We start from the raw sequence: 11,886 nt of genomic DNA, 5'->3' as shown, positions 1-11,886 counted from the left end.
CTGATCATTATGCCTGATAGGCTCAAAGGGGTTAAACTGCCTCTTACATAACAGGACTGCCTGGCTCTACACAATTAAAACACTTGATTGCAGTCTCTTCCCGACTGCGTCCAGCCTCGACCCGCCCCGTCCCTCCCACCGCGCCTGCGTGCCGCGCGCCCACAGGCCCGTGCGCGCGCATATCACACACACACATCCACACACACCCTCCACTTCGACCATGCCTCACACACACACCGTTTAGTGTCAGCATGCACGAGGGACGGGTAGCGGGCGACCTCCAATCCGTATTGACTGACCCAGTAGACACACCAGCTTCGCTACCGCAGGGCCTTGCACGCACCCTTTCAGGTGCCCTCAAAAAGCAGCGCTCCCGCCACCGTCCTACCTATTTCCGAAAAGATGTAAAGAGTGAACTAGTTGGCCGATTGTAGCCAACTTGTCGACTGTAGTGCCGTCGCCCAAGCGAGATTGGAAAAAAAATAAACAATAAAATCTCACGGTCCTCAGCGTCATGATGGCGCCGACTACAACTTGGAGGACTTTAAAGTTACGGTGTCTCATGAGGTAAAACGCACCAGAGAGGAAAAGCAATGCGCCCCTCGGCTCTCTTCACCTCAGCACCGACACAGAGACTTTTCTAGCAAAACATCTCTAGTGCACATGACAAGAAGGGTAGCATTTTGTCTAAGACCCAGCTCTCTTTTCCTCTCACTTTGCGTAATTGTGATATACCTCCTCGGGATTTTTTCCCCCGTTTTCTTTCTTTTTTTTCTCCCCTTCATCCCCCCCCCCCCCCACCCCGCTGCATCCCCAGTCCCCGGGCGGGGTTGCTAAGGAAACGGCCGCTTGGCAACGCGCGCGAGCCCGGGGGCCAGCGGCCGCCGCTGCGCCTGGCGCTGCTTCTGCTGCTGCTGCTGCGATTGCAGCCGCCCGCCGCCGCCGCTCGCCCTGCCTCCGCCGCCGCCGCGCCTCCTCCCTCACTCGCCGGCGCGCTCGCCTCCTCGCTAGATGGTGTGCGAGCCGCCCGAGAATTAGACTCACTCCGGACTCGGCCAAACGCAACCGAGAGGAGGTGTAGTGTGGTGCCAGGGGGTGGGAGGGGAGGGAGGGAGGGAAAGCGAAGAGAAGGAGGAGGGGAGGCAAAAAAAAAAAAAAAAAAAAAAAAAAAAGAGAGCGAGAGAGAGAGAAACAACAGCCAACAACTAGAGGGGGAAGAAAAAAAAAAGAAAGGAAAGAAACCCCCCACCCCCCCACCTCCCAAAACTCCCCCCACAAAATAAGAAAAAAAAAAAAAAAAAAAAGAAAAAAAAAAAAGAAAAAAAATCCTGTGGCGCGCCGCCTGGTTCCCGGGAAGACTCGCCAGCACCAGGGGGTGGGGGAGTGCGAGCTGAAAGCTGCTGGAGAGTGAGCAGCCCTAGCAGGGATGGACATGATGCTGTTGGTGCAGGGTGCTTGTTGCTCGAACCAGTGGCTGGCGGCGGTGCTCCTCAGCCTGTGCTGCCTGCTACCCTCCTGCCTCCCGGCTGGACAGAGTGTGGACTTCCCCTGGGCGGCCGTGGACAACATGATGGTCAGAAAAGGGGACACGGCGGTGCTTAGGTAGGATGAACGGCGTGCTTTTCGTACTTGTCTCAGTCTTTCTTTCTGTGTCTCTTTCCACCCTTCTTGCTTTTATTTATTTATTTATTTATTTAACCCCGAGTAAGAATGCTGGTGGTGATCACCATCAAAAAACCACACCGCAAGGAATACAGGTGCTGCTTCTGCCCGGTGCCTGGCCCCTTGATGCTGGGGCAGGTAGGAAGCTGGACGCGTGATGCTAAAGCACTTTGCGGGAACGCCAAGTAGCCCAGGGATGAGTGAAGTGTGAGGTTTAGGAGGGGCAGGTGCCACTTTGAAACTCAATTCACAAGGTCTCTGTTTTACTGTCATGGGGTACTCGTGGAGAGTCTGACAAGTTTATCAGGTTTGTTTCTATTTTACTCTAGCCTAAGCGACTTTTTCAAACTGCTGCCTCCCTGCTCCCATTTATTTTCCCTTTCACTTGGACACTTAGGCTCAATTTCTCCCTCCTCAGCTTTCTTTCTTTCCGCTGATCGTTTTCTCCCCTCTCTCTTTTCTCCCTCCTCATTTTCTTTTCCCATTTTTCCACTTCCTTCCTACTCTCCTTTTCCTCTATTGCCTCTTTTCGTCCCTTTTCTGTGCTCCCTCTATTCTTTCCGCCCTTTTCTATTTTCTCCTCCTGTATATCTTCACCACTCTGATTTCTGATCATATTTAACCGCCTTTCCTCCACTCTTCACCTTTCTCCATCCCTTCTTTTTCTCCCTTATTAATGTTCCTATTCTGTGGTCTTGTCTCCCTGTTTTTGACTCACATTCCCCATCCTTCTTCCCACATCCTTTCCCATCATCGTCACATACACATGCATGTTCCCTCTGAACCCTTACAGTAAGTACCATCTTCTCACGCTCACAAATCTATTTCCCTTAACACACTCACTCACATACTCTCTGTTTCACATCCTCACACACACTGGCCCTTCCGTGCTCTAACCGCCACTTTCATATTCACGTTCTCTTTCACTGTTTAAAAGGCACACACTCCTTTACTGTTCCACACACTGTCACTCTCACACATGTGTACACATGGTCCCTCTCTCTATGTTTCTCTCTCTCTTTCTCTCTGTTTCTCTGTCTCTTCTTTCTCCTTTCCTTCCTCCCTCTTTCCATCTTTAGTTTTACTTCTTTTTCTCACCCTTCTTTCCTCCCTTCTTTTCCCTAAGGTTGAGCACCGAAATGTTTTGTCATTAGTGAACATCCGTAGCCCGATTTTACCCCAAAGCAACACTGCAGAGTGAGATCCTGGAAACATTTTTTTTTTCTCTTGTGAAAATATGAATTGATGATCAGCAGTGCTTAGATCTAAACAAGGCTAAACACTCTTATTCCTTCATTTCTCACCGCCCTACCTTCTCCCCCTGACACCCCCAACTGACGTACACTTCAAATCTCCCTGAAAGATCTTCTTTCTCTCCACTGGGTGGTAGTTGGCTTGTAAGTGTGCATGCACAAAATCAGTATACGCGGCATGTCTAAGGTGAAAGAGAGTAGGCTATGTTTCTGTTTGAATTGTGCAACATATTTTAAATTTAATGATCTGGGTTCTGGGTGTGGTATATGTTTTACACCTTCTGAAACATGCTTATGAGTCCAAATTTGTGTGGAATACTATAATAATTTCTGACATACCCTAATAACTAATATGCTTTTATAATATATGTTATCTTTGCTGCTGTAAATACAAAATGCCACTGAATGTATACAAAAATAGCAAATAATTTGTTATAACTTTAATACCTTTTCATTGCTGGTAAAAGCTATGAACTCTATGTCACATAGAGGGTATAAATAAAATGCACATTTTCTTTTTTTTTTATATTAAGTTTGTTTTGGAAGTTTGAACAACAGTGGTAAGAACGAAACACTATCTTCAGAGGCTGCAAACACATATCATGGGGGTTGCAATCTATGTGTTTGTAGCAGTGCACTGCTTATTTGTAATGAGCATTAACATTTTCAACCTAAAGGGTTTGATAGACTACTTGCCTTTTGATGATATATCTTGGCATTTTATTTCTAATGAATCTAATACATGCTATGGCTAACTAAAATAGCTGGAACCACATTCTGCTTCTAGGAGACCTATATTTAGTTCACCCATCACTTACAATAGTGAAGCTTCTCTAACTAGTGGGGGCAATATCTTTCTAGTGTTATTGCTTTGGTGCAGTCCTCGTTTACTTGTGTACATGGTACCACATCCATTTATAGGCTGTATCCTGAGTTTTGTAATATCTTAATTAGAGAACTTTTGACTTTTAAACTTTTTAGAAAGAATAGAATCTGTCTCTTCTAAGTGATTTTTTTTTTTTACCAATTACAGTGTTTATTTTTTTAATAAACAGAATAATTTTGTGTCATATGAAACAGAAATCCTATCAGCATTACTTTTTACCCAAAGTCATTTGGGTAGTACCAATTCTGTAATTCTCTAGGGAGTATCCCACTTTTTACCTTTCTACATTGCTCATAGGTTTTTAAACTATTTTAATATATGCATTTATAAGAAATTTTCACTCTGTTAAAAAAATGTTAAATTGTATGAGTTGTTTTTCTTGACTCTTCTTCTGCATCTGGCTTTTACTCTGTTCATAGACCACTACAGACAGAGCTTAAGGACTAACTGAGTGTGTAAGTCAGGTGCCATATTTCTTATCAAAAGTAATGTCATAGTTATAGTTTATGTTTTTACATTGGAGACTTAGAATTATATTTGATGGTATTCTCTAATTAATTAGGAAACAAAACAAAACAAAATTTACCCTCCTGCATACACCCCCTCACATCAAAGTACAAAAATCTGGTGTTCAGGAGAACACTTTACTGAATTACATGATATCATTCATTAAGCTTTACCCAATAGGCTCTATTTTAATGTAACACATTCCTCAAAAGTGTCTCTAATAAAAAGCAAGTAGTGGTATAGCAGTTATCAAATAACTTTAAGAGCTAAAGGCCCGAAAGTGCAAAAATGTTGGTCAGTGACTCTGTTGCTTGTGGTTACATTAATGAAACAGAAGTTTAAAGGTCAAATGATACATTTCTATCTTCTAAATGCCAGAATGTCTGTTTTAGAGAAAAAAAAATAAAGAAAAACAAAAGTTTCCCTAAGTGGCATTATGATACGAAAGGGAAATCATTCTGTGATCTACTTACTATATGTATCATTTTATAAATCATCTTCTCTGTTTAGCTTAAATAGTGAACTTATAATGAAATTCCATTTCATAATTGCAGCATTCTTATCATTTGAATTTTGCCTTTAAAGTTAGTGAAGCAATATATTAAATGTCAAAATTCCCCTTACTTCTAATAATGTTATTCACTGATAAATCTCTGAAGGATTCACTTGAGCTATTTGGACCTTCTTGATAATGCATTTAATGATACATCTATTCAATATAGAGAATTTGGTACCTCCCTTACTTAAACTTTGGATTTCATTAAATGCGTGCATGTCTTAGAGTGCATTGTAATTTGCTACAAACACAAATTAATGTTTGCATTAATTTATTAAATATTAACTTAAATTGCTACTATGTTTAATACATATTTTATTGTATGTATTTTATGCCTAACAAAATTTATTAATCTGCATGTGGAGAAATTAACTTTTTCTCCAGTCTTCAAATTGCATTTTGTAGCACATGGAAGATAGGAGTTAATGTTTCCTGGGGTGACATAGCAAAGAACAGAAGATGCTAGAACCACATTAGTCACATTGCAGGACCCTCTGTTTCTAGACCTGGAGAATAAAGGGGAACATAATAAGGTTCTGGATCAGTACATCAATTTCAGATGACTTTTAAAATATTGGTTTGCAGTCACTTTAATGTGAATAAGTTGCTTTATCGTACCTTACTAACAAACACAGCTATGTTAACATGTCCAAAATGTGTAATATTCTTTGGAAACAATACAAGGAACATCCTCATTTATATCCTCACAGTGCCTGAACATTTTCTTAAATACATGTCATTTTTAAGTTAATTCTTTCAATCTGTTTCAACTTCAGCTCTTCTGTATGAATTTTGTACATTTTAAGCCGCCTTCCTGATATGAATTCAAAATATCCTATTCTCTGCTTGTCATGCTTTAATCAAAGAAAGGAAGAGAGATTCTTTTCTTAAATGTGATATCTTCTTTTACCTTAGCAAAGTTGAACACATGCTGTCATTTTAACACTGTAGGTTTGAATGGAGGTTATATGAGATCCCAATATGATATTGTAATATGAAGGACGATTTTTGCTTACAGCAGAGAACATAGGGCACATTTGCACAGAAGATATTTTCGTTGGAAGCCACAAAACTTTCGCAAGTAGATTTATAAGTGGATATGATGAGTATTTATCACTTCTTGGAACTATTTGTCCTATACATTCGCCTTTTGATTAGACTACATTAATGAGTTTGGTTTGAAATGCATGCTATTGGATATAAGAAAGTGAAGGATTTATTTATGAGAATGCAGAATTACCTATAGTAGTAGAAATCAATTGTGGTGTGCTTTTCGTATATCATTGGATTGTCTAATATTGTCTGTTGAGTCATTCCTACACATTGATGCATTACATATTTCAAATACATTGTTTAACTATGTAGGTGATTTCAGTTTAGAATATTAAGGCATTATTTAAAGACCTATAAGATTATTAAGTAGTGTTGAACAAATATTTTTAAAATTCTGAAGTTTTTTTCCCTTCTTTAAAAAAGAAGGGGAAATAGATTATCTTACTGAGTCATTTGGGAAAAATGTGTTCTAGAATACAGAATAAAATGCTACACTGTTACCTGTAGTGACTTGCAAAGCTGTTCAATTAGCATGACACATTGTTTTGTATATTAATACACAATCATTTGTTATATTAAAGGACAATGTAGTATTTTAAATTTTTTCTAGGTAAATTTATTTTTCCTAGTCTTTTCAGTTTAGAAGAATTGATAAACCCATGTGATTGTATAAATCTCTGAACACATTCATGTTAATGAACTACTTATTTTAAATAGATTGGCTTTGAAATTAAACACCTCCATGAAATAAGTTATTTTTTTGCAATACCTGACCTCTGAAGAGCTTAGAGGAATGTTCACATCTTGTTTGTGACAGTTCTGGGCCCAATTAACCAGTCCAACCTTTGTCCTTCTGCTACCCTAGGCTATTGGAGATAGATGGTAGAGCTAATCCCTGAGACAACATTTCCCAGTCAGCCACTGTCATCTGCCTTCAGGTTGTGTAGTTGCACGATGGAGGGGAGTTTGGGGAGAGGAGAGGACGTGATGAGTGAGACTCTCCATTCTTCATTGCTTTGGGCAGCATCCAGCAGTGTCTCCATCTCCCAGGGGAACGTCTTTGTTCCATCCTCCACTGGATCACTGGCTCATGGACTTCTATTTACACTCTCATCTATTCATTCTCATATCTTAGGAGTAGTAGTGGCTTCCTGCTCTTCTAATTTCCTGAGCTGTCTTACCATTACCTATATGGCTTCTCAGCTTTTCTAAACACTTTGTAATCAGTTTCTTTCATTAAATCCCTCTGTTTTAAATAACCTGAATGTTTTAAGTTTTGCTAGTGGAACCCTGATTGATATATAGTGAAAGGTAATAGCTTCAGTTATTTTAATTATATTTGATTAAATGACTACTTTGCCCATGGCATGATAAATGTTGGTTACTAGCACTAGATACAGGAGTTGTTTAGGGAGACATGCATAGAAGTTAAACCATAATGACATTAGGGCATATTACAAAGAAGAAAGATTTTCCTGCACCCAGATTATGGTGAGAATAATAAATGAAATGTGTAAATATTTAATTAAATATACATTGATCAATAATATTTGAGTTAATAATGTTACTATAGGTGGGAACATAAAGAAGTTGATGAATATATATTGGCAAGATTCAATAATTCTCTATTTATTTATTTATTTATTTATTTATTTATTTATTTATATTGACTGAGCAAAAGAGAAGAAGGGCTAACCTCTGTTTGTGGATATGGGATCTGAATGCTGAGATAATTCCTACAGAGTTGCCTATTGAAATCAATAGGAATTAAAGGCTTTTCTTTTATGAAGCTTAATACCTGAGGAACTAATCAAAATTTCCAGTTTCTTATGAAGTATATAGTCATAAAAATGCACATGAGTCCAGTGTTTTGGCCACTGTAGAAATTAGTCTCTCAAGCCATTTGAATCTTATGATTAGAAATCAGATCACTTTTCTATAATATCCTGTTAAGACATAAATTAAGACATTATAGACATCATGTAACTTACATAGAAGAGGTAAGAGATGCTTCATTAATAAGGTTTTCTTTTTTTTTTATATATCTGTCTTCTTAACCGAGTATTAGATCATGTGACATCTTCTCTCATTTCTTCAAAATACCTTCTGAAAGGCACTTATGTAGGTGTCTGGTTCCAATATAAACAAGCATTCACGATAAAGTTCTACCTTTGGTATATTTCTCCATACTTTTGCAAGAAAGATGGCATCTTAAAACCATCATTGATGAACTGAATCTCTCAAGGATGCTTAAGAGAGGATTTCTGAATTGGGAGGGGACTTGGACTTCTTGATCTCTGCCATGCCATCCATTTTAAAGTTCTGCTGATCTATTATAGATTGTCATTGACACTTCCTACATATAAGAGAAAATAGAATTTATTTCTCTTTTTACCTAGGAGAATCATATTACCTGCCTTTCGGCTTTTGTGTAGGAAATTTTAAATCGGGTCACATGCTTTTTTTGTCTGGTATTTTATGGATTTCAAATTCACCAGTGGAAACAAGAACTTCCCAAACTACTGGAGAGTAAAATGTAGGATTTTCCTATATGGCCATAATCATTATCAAACTAGATTTTAATTTTTTTAATGTTTTTATTTATTTTTGAAGGAGAGAGAGAAAGAGAGAGACAGAGCATGAGCGGGGGAGGAACAGAGAGAGAGGGAGACGCAGAATTCGAGGCAGGCTCCAGGTTCTAAGCTGTCAGCACAGAGCCCAATGTAGGGCTCAAACTCACGAACTGTGAGATCATGACCTGAGCCGAAGTCAGATGCCTAACTGACTGAGCCACCCAGGCACCCCTCAAACTAGATTTTAATTAGTCCCTTATATCTAAAAATGTAGTATCATTTGCAAGATATGAAGAAATTTACTAACAGCAGTTTTTTTGATAGTTTGTTAAAATGTACTTTCCTGTTCTTTGCTAATTTTGATATGCAAACCACCTGAGTGTGTAAGTGCTATGACTCTTGTTCATCTATTCCTAGACCTTAACACAGAACCTTACATTTTTCAGGCTAACATCTACTATTTTTTACATTAGTGAATCCCTGGAAGAATAAGCAAAGGGATAAATGTATTTGTTCTTTAGTTTATTAATTGTTTCACATTTAATGATTGTATTATATTTAATACTGTGGCAGATCTACATGTTTATAGTGATTAAGTACTTTTTATTGAATCTATATATCAAGAGTCTCTGCCTTATGTAATTCCTGCAGAAGTTCTAGTGGGTTAAGATACATACATTGGAATCACTCAGTATCTTTTAATTGCAGTGCATAACCTACTAGTGGGTCTTGAAGAAAGGTACTGGATACTAAAGGCATTTTTTAAATTAAATGTACCAAGTAGAGTAGAAGGCATTTTGTGTAATAAAGGTAAGTCTTGTCTGATAAAACTTTAGTGAGGGCTTCAGCAGGGAGAGTTTGAGACACAGTGGTATGGTTGTAAGATTTTGAATTGTGGTTATTATTTTAAGAAGATCCAAGATTTTAAGTTATATAGGAAGACTTTTGCCATTTGCAATTATAATCATCAGATAAGAAAGACAGTTCAAAGTAGCAAAATGTCTGTTGTGACCTCCTAACATTTTTTTCTGTTTCTACCTCAACCCGTGGAGCTTCTTTTTCCTTTCTCCTAAGGATTCAATTAAATCAAATCAATAAAGATACAGGGGTAGAGAGAACTGGCTGATAACTCTCAATTATGAAAAGTAGCTATATGCCCCAAACCAGAGCAGCACTTTTGTATCATTCCAACCATCTCCCAGAGGCAGGTCAACAGTACTTTATAAACCACAGGGTATTGATACTAGCTGATAGAATTTTAATGTGGTCATATGGCTTTGATTTATAATGTTGAAGAGGTTATCTATTAGCATAGTGGTTTCTAAGCCATATCAAGTTCTGAATCCTGACAGAGGACCTTTGATGCTCTTAAGCATCCAGCTGGCATGGGAATTGGTCTTTTAATCACTTTTTCTAGGAAAAGGGGAATATAGGAAAGGAGGAATTTGGCAGGGTTGCCAGTGTTAAGTGTTGCTCTTTTGAACAGTAGCCAGTGCATTATACTTTTCAGATAGCTGGTAATTTGTTCAATTTAAGGAAAATGTTTATAACCCTTTTCGGTCCAGAACTAAATTGTTCTTCAGTGAATTTCACTAAGTTGTTTGGATATAGGTCCAGTGTCCATGATGATGCTACAAGATAGGGTTTCTTTAAAGCTATTGCCGTAAAGTACTGAAAAGTTTTGGATGATTTAAAAGGGCCATGGGAAAAATGTGTTCTGTTGTCTTCAGAAACTCCTTTCCTCTCATTCAGCTAAATTAAATTTAGAGATATTAAAAGGAGAGACATTGTGAACATAAGAACAATAATCAGAAGACAAGAATATTGTTTGTGTATTCTTTGCAATAACACTACATACTGTTGTATTGGGATATTAAATGAATAAATCAAAGGAATCATAACGTTTTCCTAATCTTATAGATAAAATATTTCTTATAGGAGAACATATTTAGATATATTTGATTTGTAAGTAACCTGTTTTCCATTAATGTCTTGGTAATTGATCAGCAGAGTTGATGGCACCTCTACTGCTTAACATATTGCTTGACACATTGTTAGTGTTGACTGAAGCACTCGAAGGAGAGAAGGAGTAATGGGCAAGGGAGGAAGGTGAGGAAGGAAAGTGTTCTGCTATATGAGTGACTTCTGATCAAATTACCTAAAATTTTGAATCACTGGGATGACATAAAATTAAGCCCACAATTTGTACTATATTATAATAAAAAAGAAATAATAAAAAAATACTATTTTGTAATAAAAAGAATATATTATAGTAAAATAATTCCCATACAATGAATACATTTCATTTTATATAATTCATCAAATAATTGGAATAATCCTAAACCTACACACTTTCCATAATAAAGTGATGTATGTTATACAAACTGAAGTTCCAAAATCATATTTTACATTCGGATATATGTCTCCCTTCCAAGCTACTAGTCCATTTATATTTGTTTTAAAAAATACCTAATAACTCCATACCTTGGCCTGCAGTGCGGTCAGGGGCTAATTTTTTGGAATATGTTCACAACAGGAAATTATATATAAATCTTTGAATAATTGCTCTCCTGTCTTATTGAGCATATGTCACTGATCGATATTTTTTTGCTCATACATCATTAATGTGGAATAATAGATATAAAAAGTTACTTTTGCTTATGCACAGAGTTTATCTCCTTTGGTATTGTTTAGTTGTATTGAAACCTGTCATGCTTTGAGGTATCCAGAATGATAGTTATGAGAATTTGAGTTCCTACTTCTCTACTTACTGGCTACATGACCTTGAACAAATAAATGCCTTACCCTCACTTTGTATGTCCTTAACAGAACTACATGCATTATATGAGATAATACACATAAAATGCTACCACAGTAACTACCACGTAGTAAGCACTACATTTATATTAGCTAATAATTTTGTGTTGCTTTTCTTCTCCTACTCTTAATCTGAAATTTGTTGTCACTATTTACTTATTGATATGGGTATATATTTCCCCATTTAAATCATTGATTCAATTATGTGTGAAGCATAATTTACAATATGCTTCACAATTGTACAACTGTACAATATTCAATGGATATATATTTTTGCTATGATTCTGTGAAAATAACATTTGTTGAACCCCAGGGTGTCAGATAGTCAGCTGTGACTGAACAACAAAACCACAAGGGAGACTGAATGAAGTAGAGATGTTTATTACTCACAGGTCCTGGAGGAAGCACATGCCATACTGCCAGGGGCCTTATGGGAAATCCAGGTAGAGAGATCAGCTGAACTGGAGTACATACCTTTATGAGGGTTGATGGGTGGAGTGTTTTGGGGTCTTGGTTCAGATCAGGTCAATTCTAACCAAAAAGAGTAGAGTTTTATCTTAGCCTTGCACAAGGGGAAGG

General features: G+C 37.7%; 1 protein-coding gene across 3 annotated transcripts in view; it reads left to right on the top strand.

Moving 5' to 3' along the window:
* Positions 1–1,128: 1,128 nt before the first annotated feature.
* The window catches only part of NEGR1 (neuronal growth regulator 1), an 851,294-nt gene continuing 840,536 nt past the window's right edge, over positions 1,129–11,886 (top strand). For all 3 annotated transcript variants that reach the window (XM_045477845.1, XM_045477846.1, XM_045477847.1), the window contains exon 1: positions 1,129–1,602. In XM_045477845.1, coding sequence (XP_045333801.1) covers positions 1,427–1,602 — 176 coding nt within the window. In that variant the 5' untranslated portion in view covers positions 1,129–1,426. The remainder of the gene's footprint in view (positions 1,603–11,886) is intronic.

Source organism: Leopardus geoffroyi, chromosome C1 (genome assembly GCF_018350155.1).
Source record: "Leopardus geoffroyi isolate Oge1 chromosome C1, O.geoffroyi_Oge1_pat1.0, whole genome shotgun sequence".
Classification (NCBI taxonomy): domain Eukaryota; kingdom Metazoa; phylum Chordata; class Mammalia; order Carnivora; family Felidae; genus Leopardus; species Leopardus geoffroyi.
The sequence above is the reverse complement of the archived record's forward strand: the minus strand, read 5'-3'. Positions and strand labels throughout refer to the sequence as shown.